At 44.1% G+C, this 22,772-nt stretch overlaps 1 protein-coding gene across 1 annotated transcript in view; it reads right to left on the reverse strand.

Annotated features, from left to right (window-relative positions):
- Window positions 1-345: 345 nt before the first annotated feature.
- ormdl3 (ORMDL sphingolipid biosynthesis regulator 3) overlaps window positions 346-22,772 on the reverse strand; it is a 78,947-nt gene continuing 56,520 nt past the window's right edge. The window contains exon 4 of the mRNA XM_080789758.1: window positions 346-463. Within this exon, the coding sequence (XP_080645884.1) occupies window positions 451-463 (13 nt within the window). The 3' untranslated portion in view covers window positions 346-450. The remainder of the gene's footprint in view (window positions 464-22,772) is intronic.

The following is a 22,772-nucleotide window of genomic DNA, read 5'->3' on the forward strand; positions in this document are numbered from 1 at the left end:
TCAATACGCCATGCGCTACACAATCATGGCAAAGACAACGACACACATGTATGAAATACTGTATGCCTGCTCTCACACACAATGTATGTTTGTGCATGGGTGGTCTACTGTACAACATGCAGTATATACCATACAGCTAAACAGAAATGGGTGACCGCTACTGCGTGACAGTGTGCGTGATCAAAGCACTTCCCCTTCTGTTGGAATCTGGCGCTGCAGGTGGAAGGGATTTGCCACAGAGAGGATAAGTCCTGCTCCATATTCATGATGTGGGAGAAGAACAAATAAAAAATATAGCTGCAAGCAGCGATAAGGCGGGACCAAGAAAGAAGAAATTCAATTGAGTGCTATAGCCCCGCCGTTTGGCCAATTGTCATGGGCTTCACATAGTCACCGTTTGGCATGGCCCTCTACCAGATTCCTGCGTTTCACGAAAACCGACTGCACGGTTCAGCCAGAACAGCTATTTTTGGCGGAAGAAGAAGAAGAAAAATAAACACAAAATCAATAAGTGACCAAAGTCACTTCGTGACTTATTGGTCCCTTAAAAAACCTTTCTGCCTCAATGTTCACAACTGCCAGTAAAATGACATGACACAGAAAAATCATCCTGTCTGGGGGCCCTAAGCCAGCTGTCACTTTTGTTTTTCATGTCTATGCACCAGGGGACAGAGGAACATCACAGTCCTCCCGCGGGAAATTTGTTACGATTTGAAGCCCATGCACCAATGAGGAAGTTTTTATTTATTTATTTTTTGTTATTGACAGAGTCCTTAGGGTGACATATTATTCATGCACCACTGTGACCAGTATACTACTGCATGGTATACTGACTGTAGTATTTGCAGTTCACTGAGTGCGTTAGTCTGACCTACGTGGCCGTTTAAGACTGAGGTTAGGGGCCTGGGCACCCTGACTGGTAGTCCAGTGTGGCAGTGTGCTGCGGTGGCCGTTTAAGACTGAGGTTAGGGGCCTGAGCACCCTGACTGGTAGTCAGACCTATACGTGGCCGCAGCTTGGACTCCTCATGCATAGATGGAGGCATGAGGTCTGTCCGCTCCCCCCCCCAAGTTGGCAGAGGAAGTGTAGCGCCTAGGATTACATTCGATAATTGGCACTGCAAAAAACTGGGTTGCAAAATCGTGGGATAAAAATAAATAAATAATAATAATAATCATGATTTCATAACTTCATATTACTATGTTGTGTTACAAATAATTCCTTTAGTTACGGTTTGCCGGTTGTTTACACACCCTGACCTCCTCATGTAGTGAGATGATGGATGCACATGCATTAACTTTGGTAGCACGCAAGATAACCGACAGAATAGATCAAATCAAAATGCGAAAGAAGCGACAGTCCATAATTGGAATGTAGCAATTGGAATTAGGAAAATAAACTGTCTGGCGCGGCATCATAAACACCAATTTCAGCCGTGACCGACTTCGTGGAAGGAGGAGAATTTGATGCAAAGGGAGCTTTCCAAAGAACAACAATAAGCTGAATTGAAGCTGCATTGACGCTAGACAGAGTGTGATATTAATTGAAAATGGTTATATTTGGAAGAAGTTATTCTTTGTTGTTTACTGTATAGGCTTTATGTCCCCGTCACTGGTGTGTGATGGAAGACCTGTGATGAATTGAAACATGACAGTGGTACCGATAGAGCCTGTCCACTCCAAACACACATCTAATGGACAAAGTTAGGAGTCTATTCACACTTGTGATTTATTTATTTAGCGAATGCAAAGTCCTTAAGTCAAGCGGTTGCCTCCTGGTCTGCTGTGTGGAGGGTGATTAATCCTCCTTCCAGTCTTTGGAGAGAACACACTTCTATGATGTGCTCCATAGTTTGCTCCTCACCACACGCACACAGTGGACTTGGTCTACTGCCCCATTTGTGGAGGCTGGCCAAGCAGGGTCACAGGGTGATTAAATGTGACTTAATTGAACCAGCCTAGATGCAATTCATACATGCACTGCAAAAAGCACAGATATAACATTGGGGAGGAATTTAATTTGAAGATTAAAAGGGAGGCATATAATAATTAAATATGTGCACACAGTATGACTGGGGGTGTGTGATCAAAAAGGTTCTAATACTGCATTTTTCACTTCATCATACAAAAAAATGGGTCACGGTGAATAAATTGAGTTGTAACTGCACTCCAGGAGTGGATCGACTGCCTTGCTCACTTCACTTCATGGTCAGCAGGGAGCTCTGTGGAACCGACTGCCACGATGTGATATTTTATATCCTAAAATGACATTTTCCTGAAAAACCTTATGTTTCTGTATCAGTGGTGCTCAATATTTCATGTCAAAGACCCCAAAAATGTTATGTAATATGCCTCCCCCCCCCCCATCTGAAAATATGTTGTTCCAGGGAATAGTATATATTCAAAGATTTGAGGCACATTTTCGCAATTTTTCAAAAATAGCAGACCTACAAGTTCATAGCATAGATCTGTTATTTTTCAATAGCTAAAGTATAACATAATGCTTTAAAACATCAAAAAGGGGTTTCCGTCCAAAATGGGGGTTAAAACCGTTAAAGCACCCGTGTCATTTTAGATTTGAAACACTTTAACCAGGATACAAGCTATACGAGCTTGTAAATCTACTACTTTCTTTCTTATATAAATCTTTGAATATATATATTTTTACTTCAAATCTTAGCTTTTGGGGTTCCCTGGAGCAAAATATTTTGAGATGGTGGTCGGCGGCCAAATACATAACTATTGTGGGGTCGGTCCTTGACATGAAAAAGTTTGAGAACCACTGATATAGCAATTATACGTTTTGTTAGGATTCTGTTAAGATTTAGAAGACATTTTTACAATCCACCTCAGGTCTGAATTATAACGGGTTATATATGCACATATTATGCACATGAACCCCCAAAGAGCATGAGATCTCAGCATGAGTGTCTCCAGAAAATAAAACAGATGTCTCCCTCACTTCTGTTTCACCGCAACAGTTGCATAAATAAAGTGCTACTATACTGTGAATAAAATAAGTCAAAGCCTATAGCTCAAGGTTATATCTTGTGTACATATACAGTAAGAGTAACATTTACATTTGTTATGCTTCATGGACATTGCAGCAGCATAGAATTCCGCAATGTTTGCTATTGTAGAAATGGAAATTCTAAAATATATTTGAAGTATATTTCAAAATATATTTTATAGAAATAAATAATGAATGAAAAAATGAATATTTCCGTGAAGAGAACTGACAAACAGATACATGTAACAGCAGGTCACAATGCTTGAGAGCTTACTGTATATTTTAGACATGCAAGTGCAAGTATACGTTTGTTGTTGTTGACAAACACATGCACACAAACTAAGTCGATAATCCAACACAGCGACAGAAATTCCATCTGAATCCAACACAGAACCATTAAATAACGACCTTCACTCCCTTTTGTGTTGAGTTGAGCAGTGCATCCTGGGGTTGTGTCCGACGTGTGTGCGACTGTGCGTGCATGCATGCTCACGCGTGCCTGTCTCTCTCTCTGTGTGTGTGTGTGTGTGTGTGTGTGTGTGTGTGTGTGTGTGTGTGTGTGTGTGTGTGTGTGTGTGTGTGTGTGTGACTCTACTGCACCTATACTATTTGTGTCCTTGTATTGCATCTCCTTTGTGCTGACATGAATAAATGTTCAAAATGTGTGTGGAACCATGGTGAGCGACATGCGACTGCAAGTGTAGACACAAAAGGAGGCCAGGGATAGTTTATATTGGAGTGGCTGAGGAGTCTGAAAGCTCTGCATTATCCCACTTTCTGTTTACAGCAGATAGACATAATACAGCTATTTCTCTGGTGACAATGTAGGCCTACACACCCACAGGGATTTAATTCAGGGGTGTTTCATCGATCTCAGACAGTACTCCCACCTCAATGGGGGTTTTTTTTCCCTCCGTTTTTTGTGTCAGCTGTAGTCTGTGAAAGCTAGAATACAATGCTTAGTTTGTTCTTATTAAAAATACAACAGACGTGAATGTAAAACATTTTTTTAAGTGCGTTACTCGAAACGTTTTTTTGTGACTCAAATAACCCAACTCACAATTGTGATTATTTTATTTATTTTTTTATTTCTGTTATTTATATTGTTTTTGTCATCTGTGTTCAATTTATGTGTTCATATTGTTTACACTTGGTCAAATATACATGGTTGTTTGATTGGACTGGACTTTTTTGTTTGTTTGTTTAGTTCTGTACTTTTTTTTTTACATATTGTCTAATTTGTCTTAAAGGGAAAAACATATGGGGGGGGGGGGTGGGGGAGAAAATGGGGGGAAAATTTGTATGTTTAAAAAAAACGTTTTTGTGTAGTACTCTAGTAAGTTGTATCAGTCTACCGTCTACCTCGGCTCTTGATAATGTTTCCAATTGACGGAAGCTCCGCTTGAAAGCTTGAAAGTTCTGGCCATCTCTCTTGACCCCCACTTATTGTGGCATAACTGTCTTGTTCTTTTCTGCACGTCATGTCCTGCTCAAATAAGGCAGGGTTGGGGATCGACAGTTGGTCAGAAAGTGGAGCGAGGCAGGAGGAGCAGTCTGTCAAGGCTATAACCGCACCTGTACATAATTAATCCTGCCTTTTTATAGACTATACTGTAATGTGTTTTAGTGAATAAATAAGTCTATGCTTGATAAACAAACAAGTCTGCATTCAATGGTATAAATGTTGCATTCATGAAGTGTCCTTTGCGTGACAATGCACATTACATTGGCCCATTCACACACCAATGGCACATGCAACTGCAAGGCACCAATCTGCTCATCAGGCGCGGTTAGTGGTTAAATGACTTGCTCAAGGACTTTTCCACGTGCGGCATGGAGCCGCTGATCAAACCGCTGAGTCTCTGGGTCTCCAAGACGGGCCACTCTACCCCCCGTGACCAGCTGCATGCTTCCATCCTCATTATCCAACCAACCTCCTGCAGGGTTTATCCAACCTCATTACGGGGCCCCCGCTGTGTGACACTCTACCACGGTCGCTCGCAACCTCAACACAGTGATTGGCTTAATGGCTTCAGATGGATTTCATCATGAGTGGCAATATCTCCTGATATAGGCTATAGCACTCCAAACACAAACACCGTATTTACCATAATGTGTGTAACCATGAATGCCACAGCTATAGGAACAAAAAGTAGGTATGGCTGTCGTTGTCTTTGGGCCTTAATTGCGCTTACGACCACAACACATACAGTACACCATCACTCAGTCAGTATTTCATGGAGTAGCACTCCCTCTATTAGTATTGCTTATTAATTCAAACTTTACTCAAAAACCTGTACCTTTGAAGAAGTTGAAAATGTCTGAAGTTGAAATGTCTCTCTTTGTTCAGCCAGCATGCTGAATTGGATTTAATTAAAGACAATTCTGTGTGCGATGTGTGTGTGTCTTGTTTTTGAATGATTATTATTTTTCAATGGGTAGAGAAGAGAGTGCTGCCTTTTTCATTTAGATGTTAGCGACTGTGCCACCAACACATCTCAACCACTAGTAAGAAATGAGCCTATACCTGGGTTACTTTAGGAGCCAGACAGCGTTTCTGTGCCATTGATCTAACCCTAAATCTCCATACGACGCCTCTGGTATCGTGTAGCATAGCTGGAAACACAGCTGTCACGAAGTTGGTCTAAGACCCGCAGCCAAAACAAACGCAGCCGCTGCGGCTCCATTGCACCATTCTCTCTACGTTCGTTCAACTCCTTCCTACCCACATATATGTTATTCTACACAAGCCTGTGAAAACAATGGCTCCAAGGCAAGGGAGGCAAACAACGCTATCAGAGGTATGCGAGAGGGAAGACGTGAGCTTTAATTTCTCATACTTGCTATTGCCAAACCAAATGTCTTTGTGCTCGGGAAGCATTCCCGCTTATAGCTCGCAGCCTTTTCCAGCGGCACATTCATTTGCTAGCACAAGAGTAAGAGGCGAATAGTATGTAAAATCATCGTAAAAGAAAACCATGTGCAATGCGAGATGTCTGTTAAATATATCCGGGCATTATAAATGATGAAGAAAGGAAGTAGTAGTACATAGAAAGAATACGAAACAAGGCATATAGCCACTTGAAAGTAAAGTCTACTACAACAGCATAGCAGTGGGCTAGTATTATTGCATAGCCAAATCTGTCTGGATCTCTCTAGTCTAGATCCTAATGTATTTGCATACACTTATTCATAATGTTTTATCAGCTTCCAATGTAGCTGATAAAGATGTGGTATCAATCTGCTTCATCACTGATGTAGGTAAAAAATGTTCTTGAAAGACTGATGGAATCGCAAGCGGTTATTATAACATAATGTATACATGGGGAAAGTCAAGTAGGCTACTTTGCCGGGAAAAGTGGATATAATTAGTAACTACATTAAGCACATTTACAATTTTGAGGTATTTGTATTTTACTTGAGCATTTCCAATACTTTTACTCCAACTCCACTTCGGCCCAATATACATTTCGGTCATTTGAAATTAGCCGATCGCGACGCATTGTGAGCTTGTAGATCTGCTATTTTCAAAAGATTTTATACATTTGGAAACTTGCGAAATTGGACTCATTTTGCATAAGGAGTACTTTCTACTTTTGGTACTTTGAATACATTTTGATGCCGATACTTTTTTACTACTTGAATTCCGGACTTTTACTTGGATTATTTCTACACTGCAGCATTGATACCTTTACTTAAAATAATACTTTTTTCCACCACTGAATCTCGTGGACATTGGTGACATTGAGTGGATATTGCATGTGGATTTTCCTGGGGACGTGTATGGTACGACCCCAAGCAACAACAGAACAGAGATTCAGAGCACATAGAGAAAACAGTGTTAACAGACGTGCCAGAGCACTCTGAAGCACAATCACAATCAACCCCCACAGGGCAGCAGATCTCTCGTCACTCTGCAATTGTGGTGGTTTTTGTTTTCTCCAATCTGTTTCCCTTACCTCGGCTCCCAAAGTTCACCGCTCAATGTCTTCCTCCTCTCCTGCTGCAGCCGTTTGTCAATTGGTCTAACACCTGCTCTGCCTTTGCCCTACTTTACTCTCTCTCTCTCTCTCTCTCTCTCTCTCTCTCTCAGCTGTCCACTATTTGAAATTGAACGTTCCTTTGATTAACATTCAACTTCAATTTCCCAATTCCCTGTCCATCAACTGGACATTTAGCTTCTTATTAGGAAACCGAAAACATTTTCCTCTTAATTACAAAAACCCAGGGGCATAATGTCACAATAGGCGACACGTCAGGACACAACTCATTGTGTGCTTGTAGATCGACCTTTTTCGGTGAAGAGATTTGGTGTAAAGAGAGAAAAGGAGGGGGCCAACGATTGACCCCAGGAGGACCCCGGGCAATTTAGTAGTGTTTAAGAACTTAATTGCCTTCTTTTATTTTGACTTATACACCTTGATTATCGTCATCTTAACAAAACATATCACTTATACACACCCTTCCCCAATCATTACACCCCATTTACTGTGGTGTGCTGGGTAGAGGTGACAGGAGATGGTAAACTCCTCGTTAATGATTCAAAATGCATAGATTTCATTTTGGCTCTTCATCGATCTCTCTGATCCTATAGACGAGGGGGATTCATACACTGTATAGTGAACATGCTGCTGCTGCTGTGCACTGCATGCCGCAGTCTCTTGGCACAGCCTGCATCTCCATCATACTGTACATACAGTAGAGTACTGTAGTGTACTGTCCATCCTCCCAGCACCATGTTCCCTGACCCCTTACTGCCCATATCCTTCCGTAACACACTCTATATGCACATACGCCATTTTTGAAATAACTCTTCCTTTTCTTTTTTGCTAAATGTTTTATCCCACGATATTTTGTTCTTTCCCAGTGTCAATGATCTATATGTACTCAGGACTCTACACTCCCTCTGCCAACACGGGGATAGCAACGGACTGACCTCATGCTTCCTTCTATGCATGAGGACCATCTGACAGGGGGAGTTTCCCTGGTTGGACGTATAGCGCGTGGAAGGAACACGCTATTCCAACCAGTTCTTTTCCCCTCCATCAGGCACCCCGGCTGGGGGGGGGGCGGGGGCAGTTTAGATACTGGATTACTGCATGTTTTTGTGAGGGTACCTACCCTACCTACCCTAGGGGACACGGGGAGAACACGCAAACTCCACACAGAAAGGCCCTTTCAACAACCCCACCTATAGGGTATGGGCACTGATGATGCAGAGGAGAGAACATGACTCCAGCGCCCACAGCGTCCCCAGCGAGAATCAAACCCAGGACCTTCTATAGCTGTGAGGCCACAGCGCTACAGACTGCGCCACCAGTGTTACCGATGATACTAATGAAGGTTAGATTCCTTTCTGGTTGAACAGAGTCAACACACACCAACACATACCTCTCCAACACACACCAACACATCCCTCTCCAACACACACCAATGCATCCCTCTCCAACACCCACCAATGCAAAGTTTGCAAACCCTCTCCAACACACACCAACCCCCTCAATCTTGCCAAGGGAAAAAAGTAACCGCCAAGTTTCAGTCAGTCGGTCGGTCGCACACACGCACGCACGCACGCACGCACGCACGCAAGCACGCTTTTACAAGGAAACAAATATAACGGGGTTGACAGTTCATGTTCACTTAAGAATACACATGGCACCTCCTCCTCCACACAGACAAACTGCCTATAACAGCTGAAACAGAACAGTATTTGGCAAGTTGTTTGGCTTTGCTCTTTGTCATGCCAGCTATTCATAGGCCACTCATGGTCAACTTCTTGCACATGGCCCAGGCTTCCGAATATCAGTATGGCAAATCTATACAGCGATACCGCCAGGTAAGTAAACATCTAGCATTTTAACTTGAATAAGTGAAGAAAAATAGCTGAACTTTAAGCTTGTAGAGCAGCTCTAATTGAACAAGGCATCAAATGGCATCAAATGGAAACAGTTTTACCTACTATTCATAATTAGCCTGATTTTAACCACAACTAACAGTACTGCAGTGCATACACAAGTGTAAATAAAACAAAACATCACCGACCATTGGCATCTTTGGAGGTAGAGCTCTTGAGTAGTCTTTGCGGTTTGCATTCGTTTGTTTTTTGAGAATGACTGAACCTCCCTTCCTTCTAAGGTGCTCCTAATCAAGTAACGAGCAGCCATCTTGCTGCTGCATTATGGGAGATGTAGTTTCTGAGGTCTGACCAGATGCTGACCAGATTTGTGGTCCATTTCTGAGTTTTGACTCAACATTGGTATACTTCCAAGTAACGGTTGCCTTGGTTGGTACTTAGAATGTTTATCTTGGAATGCCTGGTCCATGTACAAATCAAAGACACAGCCCACCTCCAGAATCAGGACCTCCTTGTGACTGGTGTCAACAAAGACAACATCAGGTGTATTTGGGATGTTAGCAAAGACATCGCATGCACAGCTAAACCAATCTGGTAACACTCTTGAATGTTTATACATTGCTGCACTAGATGGCACATATTTTTGAACTGCATCAGACACTAGGTCAACAATCCGGTCGTGGCGAGCAATATACAAATCTTTGTATGCACTACATCCATTTGTTATGTGTGGATGGATTCTATGTGTTGTTCAGAATCATGATGGTTTATACAGTGGAGTGTGCGGCTGTCGGGATACCAGATTGACAGATTGTACTGTACCAACACTCACCAATGCATCCCTCTCCAACACACACCAATGCAAACCCTTTCAGTCGGTCGGTCTGCAGCACGTACGCACGCACACGCACACACGCACACACACACACACACACACACACACACACACACACACACACACACACACACACACACACACACACACACACACAGTGTTCATTTAACAGAGGCAGATCCATTTTTACACTGTCAGGAGATAATTGTCTTCTGTCTTTCTCTCTCTTGCACCTTCTTTCATCCATTATCTCTCTCTCTCTCTCTCTCTCTCTCTCTCTCTCTCCCTCTCCCTCTCTCTCCCTCTCTCTCCCTCTCTCTCTCTGTGCCTCGTTCCATCTCTGAGTGAGTGAATGGTCTCTCCTGCAATGCAGGGGCTTTTAAAGGCCTCCAGCTCTGGAGCGGCTCCAGCTACAGTGATTAGAGCATGGAGAGCATGGGGAGCAGTCCCACGGCTGGCTAATGTCACAGTGATTAGAGCATGGAGACTAGAGCATGGAGAGCAGCCCCACAGCTGGCTAATGTCACAGTGATTAGAGCATGGAGAGCATGGGGAGCAGCCCCACAGCTGGCTACAGTGATTAGAGCATGGAGAGCATGGGGAGCAGCCCCACAGCTGGCTAATGTCACAGTGATTAGAGCATGGAGACTAGAGCATGGAGAGCAGCCCCACAGCTGGCTAATGTCACAGTGATTAGAGCATGGAGAGCATGGGGAGCAGCCCCACAGCCGGCTACAGTGATTAGAGCATGGAGAGCATGGGGAGCAGCCCCACAGCCGGCTACAGTGATTAGAGCATGGAGAGCATGGGGAGCAGCCCCACAGCTGGCTACAGTGATTAGAGCATGGAGAGCATGGAGAGCAGCCCCACAGCTGGCTACAGTGATTAGAGCATGGAGAGCATGGAGAGCAGCCCCACAGCTGGCTAATGTCACAGTGATTAGAGCATGGAGAGCAGCCCCACAGCTGGCTACAGTGATTAGAGCATGGAGAGCATGGAGAGCAGCCCCACAGCTGGCTACAGTGATTAGAGCATGGAGAGCATGGAGAGCAGCCCCACAGCTGGCTACAGTGATTAGAGCATGGAGAGCATGGAGAGCAGCCCCACAGCTGGCTAATGTCACAGTGATTAGAGCATGGAGAGCAGCCCCACAGCTGGCTAATGTCACAGTGATTAGAGCATGGGGAGCATGGAGAGCAGCCCCACAGCTGGCTAATGTCACAGTGATTAGAGCATGGAGAGCAGCCCCACAGCTGGCTAATGTCACAGTGATTAGAGCATGGGGAGCAGCCCCACAGCTGGCTACAGTGATTAGAGCATGGAGAGCATGGAGAGCAGCCCCACAGCTGGCTAATGTCACAGTGATTAGAGCATGGGGAGCAGCCCCACAGCTGGCTAATGTCACAGTGATTAGAGCATGGGGAGCAGCCCCACAGCTGGCTACAGTGATTAGAGCATGGAGAGCATGGGGAGCATGGAGAGCAGCCCCACAGCTGGCTACAGTGATTAGAGCATGGGGAGCATGGAGAGCAGCCCCACAGCTGGCTACAGTGATTAGAGCATGGAGAGCATGGAGAGCAGCCCCACAGCTGGCTACAGTGATTAGAGCATGAAGAGCATGGAGAGCAGCCCCACAGCTGGCTAATGTCACAGTGTAAATCATCATCCTGCAAGGGATGAGAACCTGGGAGAGAGACAGAGGTGAGGGAGAGAGAGAGACATAGGTTCTGGTAGATTATAGTGCGTGCGTGCGACTGCGTGCGTGCGTGCGTGCATACAGGACTGTAATTGGGTGTGGGAGGACTGGTGTGTGTGTGTGTGTGTGTGTGTGTGTGTGTGTGTGTGTGTGTGTGTGTGTGTGTGTGTGTGTGTGTGTGTGTGTGTGTGTGCGTGCGTGCGTCCTCTCTATAGAGTAATAACCTGTGTGAATCCATGCCTGTGTGCATTTGTTCAGCACTGTTTGCTGAAGACTTCAAACGCATGGCGAGCTATATAGCATCAAATGACTTGAGCTGTGTGTGTGTGTGCAGTGTGTGCACGGTGACGCTACACTGCACATGTCGGCGTGTTCTTGCACGAGGCGGGTATACTTGAAAATGCACGCTCGTATAAGCCAGAGCTCAAATCACCTCCCACACACACACACACACACACACACACACACACATAGTGTATGTCGCATCCTCCTCCAGAGATGCGAGGTGATAAAGTAATAATAAACAGCAGCTTCGGTAAATGGCGCAGGCGGAGAGTAAATGCCAGCTGATCCCAAAACCATGACATTTCCCTTCTCTATAAGCTGCAGTGCCACCGTACGACTCCCGAGGAGGAGGGCTGGCCAAACAATTCATCACCGGCTCCACATATCATCCTTCTCTCCTTTCTACTCTCCTCGTTCCCATCAGCCTTTCCTCTTTATTTCCGAGCAAAGCCCCCAGACAGCGTTTTGGGGAAAAAAACCTCGCGCTGGTATTTCTGACCTGCATTTTTATTGGTTGTTGCCGGAGCGACACGGCCATGGCACACATGGGTGGCTTCTGAGAGGAAATCAAAGGCTTCTCTGATCTGCAGGGCCCACACTGGACTGACCCGTGTACCGGACGCCTTTTTATTGCCCAATATCTGAGAGTGACCCTTGTTGGACATGAGGGTCAGTTTGATTGATCGACAGTGTGTGTGTGTGTGAGCGTGTGTGTGTGTGTGTGTGTGTGTGTGTGTGTGTGTGTCTGGCTCATAGAATGAGCAAAGCAAGATGAAGAGCCAAACAGGAGGTCTGTTTGGGGTACGAACAGCTGCAATAACGCTGGGTGACCGTAAGCTATATTTATTATTTTTAACCAAGTACCATTATGATTATTGTGACAATAATGATATAACAATAACTTGTTATTATATAATCATTTTCTTTTTCATTTTACAAAGATGTCTTTGTAGAAAACCAGCCAGGAACAAATAACACTTATACAGTATGGGATTTCACAAATACAGTATTGAAAATCCCAGACACTATATCACGATATGTATATATATATATATATAAATTACACTATATTGCACAGCCCTAGGATAGAGCAAACATAATCACAACGTACAACGGAGGCAGGCGGAGAAAAGGCAAAGCAGAGAGAAGGGGTGGTATTATATATATATTATGTATCACGCAGGTGTATGGCAAGGAGATAGCCTATAATCTTTTGAAATGTGCTCTCATCAAATGAATGTCAGATTCAGAAGCCACTGTGCTGCTGCATCCATTATCATGACGCACGGCAGCAGTGACTGCTACACTACAATATAGAGCGTCGCAGTCCCTCCCCACTCGTTGTTCTGAAAGGGGGAGGGACTGCGACGCTCTATACAGGGGGTGGCTATAGTTTCGGAGAGAGACTATAGAAAAGAACTTTCTGCCTGCAGGCCAGGTTGTAGAAGTCAATCTTAGCCAATCAGGATGGAATATGACAAATCGGACAGAGTCTTGATCACATGACTATACAGAGATAATACAGATATACTACCGATATATCTCAGATGATATATCCATATATGGACCCCATGGGCAAGGGCCCTATATATGCAGACCCGGGCAGAGGCCTTTTTGTGGCGGTTCTGGACAACCGTGTGTTCGACCGACGCGACAGCGGCTACTGCAGTCCCTGTGGGGGTTTGGAACGTGTGTGTCGAATGTGAAGTCAGTGGGACGAACGGTTCTCGAGTTACGAGGATTACACACGTACTGTATACGCACACGAGGACTTGGTGCATTTAGATATAGACATAATAAGATTCTGGTATAAAGGCATCTATAGTGTTTCTGCGGCTCAATCTTCTGTTATTAAGCCAAGTATAGGAATCCATCAGATAAATAGCCTGTGCATGTATGTGTGCGTGCGCCGTGCGTGCGCCGTGCGTGCGAGCTAGAGCGCAACGATGTGTTTGTTCACATTATGCATGATTTTAAAAAGGTGCCTGTCTCTATTGTATTGTTGCTGCCATGCATTCTGCCTGCATGCGCGTTCACCCGTAAACGTACGGTATAAGATTTACCTCTGTGTTGCTGCTTTGTCGATGCGTGAATGAAGGAGAAAATAAAAAAAGAGCACAAAACCGAGGGGCTCCTGGGAGGCCTCGTCGGCGGGCGTATATAATAATCGACTGGGCTAAATGGCCGCGGACATCCTGCCAATTCAGCAGTATGTATACCGTGAGAACGGGACTCTGCAGGGCCGCTCACACGGCACACGGTGGGCCCTGCACTTGCTATTGCATATTAAATATTAAATGTATTAACTTGAGGGAAAATGAATGGAACATATCAGTGGAGTGGACCATACATCAGATGGCCCACGGCTGATGGTAATCCATCACCCAGTGTAGGGGCTTGGCAGTGGGGTCTTGGCAGGGGCCCTAAGTCCTGTTTACTGTTTAGTTTTATTTCGATTTGCTATAGGGGGGCCTCTGGTCATTATGTCTTTATGGTTGGTGGGGATGGTTTATTATGCCTATACTTCTGGTCGGACTGAATAAAATACATGCAATCCCTTTGTGAAATATAGTCTTGATGTATATTAACCTGCATGACTATATAATCCTGACAACAGGTGCAGTAACGGGTATTATACAACAGGTCGTTTCGAGGAAGCAATCTGATTGGTTGAAGTAGCCATCGAGCCACGCTTCAAACGAGCATGATGGAATGCCTAATCAGCTGTGCTGAGTATCGCTGCTCTCCCAGAGCCGGAGCCGACTGCGTTGCTTTGCTAGCGATTTTCTTGGAACATTTTTGGTCATAGTGGCTACATCTGTCATTAAAAAAATATGATTTTTTAAAAATATATATATGTTTTATCTGACGTGCACACGATGTGCACATGGATGTGCCTACGATTATTTACTCTTTAATTTGTCCCTTATCTCTGGCACCTGCACAGCGTTTCTATTGTAACAGGTGGCATGGATTGAGCCGAGAATGTAATCTTCTCTAATTCTAGACAATACAAGATGTCCCTTATCCAGTGAGTGTGAGAGCTATAGGGAAGTGGGTCATTTCCAATTGGTCAACATTAGTCTCCTAGAGCCAACAGAGTGACAAAAGTGACAAACACCCTTCTCCGGTGTAGAGAATAAGGGCACTGAGGGGGAAAACCCCAAACAGAGCCCCCAAAGGGGTACGCTCCACTATCGATGATATAGAATTAAAGATATCTGTCCAATATTTGTGTAAAGAGGGCCGGGCAAAGCCAGAACGGATAGTGAGGTCTGCAGGAGATTGCCGACATCTATCACACTCAGGAGATACATTATCATAATATTTTAGACAACCTGGCCTTGGTGTTAATAGACACAATAGACACACTATATGCAATAGATTACATTGAATAAGAGCATATGTCTCGCACAAATAGAGGACCCATGTACCCGCCGTAGGATTGCCAGGTGTGCCATTAATGGTGGTAAAGCACACCCTCTCGTGTAATATTGCATGTGGGCATGCTTTCCCAACATGTATCTGACTTGTGTGGTCCCCGAGTATAGTCCAGTTTTCTCCAAATCGCAAACAAATTCTAATGATTTCTCACATTTTCTCAACCAAGTATACAGGGCTTGAATGGTTAATTAAATGTCTCCCCCTCCGTTGTGTTTAACACATGGAAACCTATACTCTCATCTGATCTGCGCAAAACACAGACCCTCTGGACCCGTATGGGGAATTACTAAACACGTACGTTACAGGCGCCCGTCACGTTCCACCAAGTTATCGCCTGGCAGGGTGCAGCGATAATAGTCACAGGGGAAGCTCTGATAATGGCTGGCTCTAATTTACTTTTCTGTTTCATAGACACCCGCTTGATCACAGCGTCAGATGAAATCCCGCCTTCTGTCTTATCGTTTACTTACTCCAACCAAGGGGGAGATACTGTTAGCAAGTTTCTATAGAGTAAAAGATGAGAGCAAGACGCTGCGCACGCCAAGGTCAGTTAAACACTTAGTATGTCGACAATAGCCACTTAGCCAGTGATGGAGACTGTTTTACCTAAGTAAAAGTAGCAAGAAATACCACAATGTTAAAATCTGTTGAAGTATGGTAGAATTAAAATAGCCTACCTGAATTCAACTACACAAATATATAAAAACAAAAAGTGAAACTTTGTCGAAAATACCAAATTGACACAAAGTAAAAGTACATCAAAATTGTATTTAATTACAGTGCTTTCCATCTCTATGTACTTTCTACCACTGACATCTTGTGGGACAACTCTCAGGGAGCAAATGTGTCCTATAGACGTCCTCTTGGCTATTCGTCAACATTGCCGATCTACAAGCTCACAACACATCACATGTGGCACGTTGCTTGTAGATTTGCTATTGTCTATAAAAAAAATTAATCAAATTTTTTTAATTATTATTATATTCGATTAGTTCAATAGACTTTTGCTAAACGATGTACTCTCAAGGTAAAGACCCACAACGCCGCAGCAACCTGCTGCAGATAATAACTCCAAGTATACGCCTCCTCATGTCTACTATACTGCACTGTATGTTATGCATTGCTACAACATGCGCCGATAATGTGCCGGCATGTTGGTCGCAAAATAAACCCAGTTCCGTTCCGGGGATCTTGACTTGAAGCTTATCGTTTAGCTGAAGTGGAGGGCCGCCGACTTGCTGAGCTATTAGCTATTTATAGCCGACTTATAAACAACAAACAACGATGATAATTAGAGCCTCCCCAAACCCAAACATTAAAAAAACTTCAAAAGCCTCTTTTTCCCCCCCTCAATTCCATGAGTGTCTGTTCTAGATACAGTATGTTCTATGCTGCATGTCGAGGCATGTGTCCCTGCACTCACACAACTGCACTGCCACCCTCAGCTGCAATGTCATCATCCAGAGTGCTAACGACACGACTGTGACGCAGGCGGCCCATTACATACACAGCGCACCTTATTTACATACCTGTATTTGTATATAGGCATATATATATATTTATTTTAGCTGTTTCTATCCTGTTTTCTCCTAGCTTATAATCTTCCTCTATCCCCCTCCCTTCTTACAAAAACTATAAATGTGTATAAAAGTGTCCACTTCTTAACACACTACCAGCTCAATGACCTTGTGGTCCGAGTGCCCGCTCTGAAACCGGGAGGTCGGCTTTCAATCAATCCCCGGACGGGTCATATAAACAAAGGGGACACAAATTACAATGCCTTCCTTCTTGGCACTCAGCATCAAGGATTGGATCGGGGTAAGCCGACCCATGCAACATACTATGGAAAATCTAATTATGAAATAAAGGACAGAGATACAAAAACACAGAAAACATGAGGGGAAATACATTTTGTACAGGTTGAGTAAAATCATAAATAATCAAAAGTAACAAAATGTGTCAAGTAAAGACACAACTCCATTTTAAGTTCCTGACGCCATCGAGTAGGCCATCTAGTTAAGCAATATTACACGAGAGGGTGTGGGTTAAGGTGATTATTGCCACGACAGTGAGTTCCGCAAGCATCACTGAAGTGCATGGCAATAATCACGTTAAACCACACCCTCGAGTGTAATATTGCAAGTATACAACAGTTACCCTTAAAACTAAGAAAATCGCTGAAAAAAAATATTCTTTGTAGTGATGTAGTCACTACGACCACAAATGTCCCAAGAAACTAGCTAGCCTAGACACCGAGTTTGCTGCGCTCTGGGAGAACAGAGCAGCTGAATTCTTTGTTTTGATTAGGTGGTGAATGGTGCTGGTTTAACCCACGGCTATAGAAGGCTGTTTCAACCAATCAGATTGCTTCCTCGAAACGACCTGTGGTATAATACTACATAACTACAGTATGCTAGTGCTACCCACCAATGGATACTGAGAGACTGTCATTTTATTTCCAACAAGGTGAGCATGGTATTTCAAGCTCCAAGTTTCATCATTCATATAACTCCCAGGAATCTGGTTGATGAAGCTTGGCTAATTTCATGTTTTCCCCAAGGAAAGACAAGCATTTTTGTGCTGTAGTAGCTTTTTATTTCTTCCTCTTCTGTCCTTCTGTCGAAAAATGGGCTGGCTCCCAAGAGGGTATGCAGGTAGCCCTTCCTTTTTTACGTAAAGATGTATTTTTGGAATTTTCATGCTTAATTCCAAATAGGTCAGTGCCGAGCGACATGAAATTAAGGGCAGGGAGAGAGGAAAGACATGCGAAATAAGACAGGGGTCAGACTCAAATCCGGGTCCTGGCGCTCACAAGGAGCATATGGCATAGTCTGTCAGTACAAAATGAGCAGAATGTACACAGTGACTGAGTGCGCTGTCCTTAGAATGCTTATCCAATGAGCTCTGGGTGATCTAATTAAAAGGCTTTTCTCAGAAGAAGAAGAAGAAGAAGGCGTCAGAGCACAGGCAAAACGAGGACAGTATGACAGACTGCGTCCAATCTACAGTATAGACACAGACAAATTGGCTGTTAGAGGGAGTCAAACCCGTGACCTTCCAGTTATGGCACAGCTTCTCTGTGGCTGCCTCGCTTTGCATTCGACTTCACAGCTTCTCTGAGCCGCCGCACTGTGGCTGCCTCGCCTTGCCTTCCGCTTCAAAAGGAGCAGCAACGAGAACATGGCAACAGTACGATGGCACTTTCAACACTGTGCGATATATATACGCCGTCACCCGTTTGGCTTGCACTCACTGCCCTCAGGGCGGTGACTCACAATACTGCATATCACCTGAAAAAGGAAAGAGCACGGCTTCTCAACACCGCTTTTCTGGAGTCCAACAAATCTGATACTATACCCCCACAGAGACTATATGCAAGTATAAGGAAATCATTACTGCGAAATAAGAGCCATTTATTTGCCAAGTCAACAAATGCAGGGAAATGTATAACACACTCCGGTGGGCACAGTGCATTGTGAGGACTTGGCAATCGTTCACTTTGGTATCAGCATATTGTATGGCTGAATAAATATGATAAGACATTTTAGAAAAAAAAATCTAGGAATGAGAAATTGAAAATAAACAAGACTGCTGGCCCCGATTCCATAACATTGCCTTTTCGATCAGACAAATATTTATGAGAGAGGAGGAGTTCAGGTCGTGGAAACATAATCAAATCTCAATTAGACAAATTCATATTTCACAGGACACGCTCTGAAAGGGAGTTAATGTGAGGACATCACTGACATGCACGTCGAGTACATGATGTTCTTGCCATGATGTACCATGTACATGATATATGTTCCGTCCTGTACATACCGTACATCACAACAATGCAGATGATGGTGAGATACAGCCTATGAATGTCTAGGCCCAACTTGCACACACACACGCACACATGCACGCACACACAGACACAGACACACACACACGCACACACAGACACACACACACACACACACACACACACACACACACACACACACACACACACACACACATGCACATGCACAAAGGCTTTGCTGAGTCGTTAGTTATACGGTGGCGACACCCCGCCAGCAGCCACAGGAACAGAAAGATAGATTGCGCTGATGTGACTCAGCGAAAACACACAACAGCACCAGAGCCATTAACTATCAATGTGGGTAGAAACTGTGGGCATGGCAAGGGACTGATATGCCCCACCCATAACTGTGCCATATATATATATATATATACCTCCACTATCTTTCAGCTTTGCGTTGCGTTTTGTCTGCAGTATTTATACACTGTCATTTTGTTTAGCAGCTTTTCTTTTTGTGTCAGTTGACGTGAAGTGCCATGCATGCATGGGTGCGGTCAAAAATCTGTTTAATGGCTTTTCTTGTTTCAGGCCTTTTCTGTCGTTACATTTTGACACGGGTGATAAAAGCATGACAGGAAAGACATGGGAGAGCGAGGGGAACAAGGAGTGACGCATATAGCCAGGCTTCAGTGCCACATTGTCTAAGCCCTACAGGGACGGCCGTGCTCTCATCAGCCAGTAATGAGGACAGAGGGAGGGAGTTAGACAAGGTGGAGGGCTTTCATGCTGCTCTGTTTACATTTAATAATGTATACTTGTGCATGTGTGGCTGAGATAAGCCAGACATATGACAGTACATATACGGTACACTGTATGTCTCCGTGTGGTCTCTGCATTGCACACTGCCATGTCCTGCATGCCGTCAGCCTGCAGAGTACTCTCTATGTTGTCTGGATAAAGTGACACTTCATTTATTGTCTGAATAATTGACACCTTTTTGTCACTTGGTGTGTGTGTGTGTGTGTGTGTGTGTGTGTGTGTGTGTGTGTGTGTGTGTGTGTGTGTACAGTATGTGTACAGTATGTATTTCACACAAACACGCGTGCACACGCACACACGCACGCACGCGGCTCCTGCACAAGTGCTGACATTGTTACCATTGTGCTAATAGAGCCTGCATGGCTGCTTACTGCCTACCTTTGACACGATCTAAATGCAGGGAGACAAAATTCAACCTGCACCCTAATAAGTTATATTGTATTAACATACTCTACCATACAGACGGGAAAACATGTTTACTCATTAATGCCCATAAGCAGATTATAGCGTATTATAAATGAGCTTAAAATGCATTATACAGTAGAGGCGACCTTAATTAAAAAAAAAAAAAGAGTCACATAGCGATGCTTAAATTGTAATGCTGAACACACACCTTGATGGGGTCTGAAGGGTAGTGAGCCTTCTGAGCTTATGCAGATCTGGCCTAATTACATGCACAATACATAAAGATACTAGCTCGGGGTGCCTGGTGGCACAGACCATATGCTCCTTGTGAAGGTGGGGACCCGGGTTCCCCCCTCTCTCTCTCTCTCTCTCTCTCTCTCTCTCTCTACAGTGTAAGTAGGGGTAAATATACTGAGTAAAATGTCAAAAAGAAATCTTAAATAAACAAACCCAAACACACACACACACACACACACACACACATACACATGCGCGCCGCGTGCACACACATACATACACACACACACACACACACACACAAACACACACGATCATGCACACACACACACACACACACACACACACACACACACACACACCAGTAAGACGCCTAAAGTGTACAGGGTTTGATTTCGGGCCTGTTGAGAACTCTACTAATTACTTTGGGGCAGGCCCGTCAAAAAACCCTTCAGAATATGACCCTGTAGGCATTCTTGCAGAAAAGTATTTAATGTGTTGTTTCTATATGATTTTTATGTGCTGAATCCATTTCTGCTGTATGCTGAGTTGCAGAAATTGGGTAATTCGCATTCAGAATTTAGCTCTTTTTTTTTAAGTTCAATGTAAGAATCCACTGTATGCCGGTGAAATAAGGGTCCCAGTTTTTTAGAATTCCTCTTCTACAACATGGTGATGTTTTAGTCAAAACATCCTGGGCAAAGTAATGTATACATTAGGCCCCTGGTGGTGACCCAAAACCCATTGAATTCAATGGAGCGACATTCTAAATAGCTATTCTATAAATATAATGGGGATTTCTGCTTTGTAGAACTCACCCCCAGAATGAGTTACAGACATTACTGTCTGGTGCCTCTTGATATGAGAACCAAGTGCATGGATTCTGGCCGTTATATAGGAAGCAGAAGTCCCCTAAAAATAGGCCTTTCCATAGACTAAAATGTATTCTTGGTGAATACATTGGAATAGTATCAGGACGGCACTAGAGCTCTGTGAAGGGGGTCAGTTAATGGTGTGAAGTAGTTAGGGTGGCACTACTTTAGGTTGGTTGTAAACCCAATGCATGACTCAGAGACTCAGGGAACCAAAATGTCCAGGAGGGAGAGGGCCATGACAGTCCTGTGGAGTGTTTAGCAGAGCACAAGCACCAGCCTGAGCACAAGTCACAGCCATAAGCTAGCATAGCTCCTGACAACTGTACACCTACTGTCAAGGGAGTGAGAGCAGCGCTTCTTTCATGTATGGCTACCCTTAGATGTAATCTGACGATTTGAATTGACGTGTCTTCGAAGTCTATTTCTCACTCTGTGAATGGCAGGAGTCACCAGAACGACATGGCTCCTGAGAAGCACAACATGCGGATGTGTGGCTGGAGTCCTCACCAGAGCACTGGGCTGAGGGTTCCAGTTATTTGGAACCACAACAGCTGGATGTGTGGCTGGAGTCCTCACCAGAGCACTGGGCTGAGGGTTCCAGTTCTTTGGAACCACAACAGCTGGATGTGTGGCTGGAGTCCTCACCAGAGCACTGGGCTGAGGGTTCCAGTTCTTTGGAACCACAACAGCTGGATGTGTGGCTGGAGTCTCCACCAGAGTCTCCACCAGAGCCCCAGGGCTCTAGCCTGGTTCCCAGCCTGATTCACTGTGTTCCGTGATTTGTTTTGTCAAGCGAAGTGACAAAACAAATCATGGAACGCAGCAATTTACTCTGGAAACCAGGCTCTTTTTTTACTTATCAAAATTATAGCTATTTCCAGTATTTAGTGATTAGTTATGCTAATTCAATTTCTAGCAAAACGGTGACTCGTATCACTCGGCATATGGCAGAAATGGATTCATATATAAAAAATCACACCCGTGTGAACTGAGTGTTGCAACTCCCCTCTCTCCCCTCCCCTACATATACTGTATGGGGGGGGGGGGGGGGGGGTTTCACATGTATGGGGATTTTGAGTGATACACTGACAGGGATTGCACGTTTTCATAGTAAATGTGACAACAAACAAACACACGCGCACACTCACACTCACTCACACTCACACTCATACTCACACTCACACTCACACTCACACACGGCATGCATAAAATGTTATGTTCGTGCTCAGGCATTACAAAAGTTGTTTTCCATCATCTATTGAATTACAAATCATTTTTGTAGTACATTTATGCATGTGAAAGCATAGATCTGAAAGATCACCAAAAGCAATTACTTAAAACGAAACGTGCCCAATTTTCATTTCTGGGATCGATCACGTTTTATCCAAGGTTCTATCTCACCACAGGCTTTGATATGAAACATGATCTAATATTCATGAACCTGAACATGAATCCATTCATTGTTAATTTCCCACACATAGCTACACCACTAGAATCCACGCTTTCCTCCAGCTTGCTCTCTGTATAAT

Source organism: Protomyctophum bolini (assembly GCF_963924005.1).
Source record: "Protomyctophum bolini genome assembly, chromosome: 18".
In the NCBI taxonomy this organism is placed as follows: domain Eukaryota; kingdom Metazoa; phylum Chordata; class Actinopteri; order Myctophiformes; family Myctophidae; genus Protomyctophum; species Protomyctophum bolini.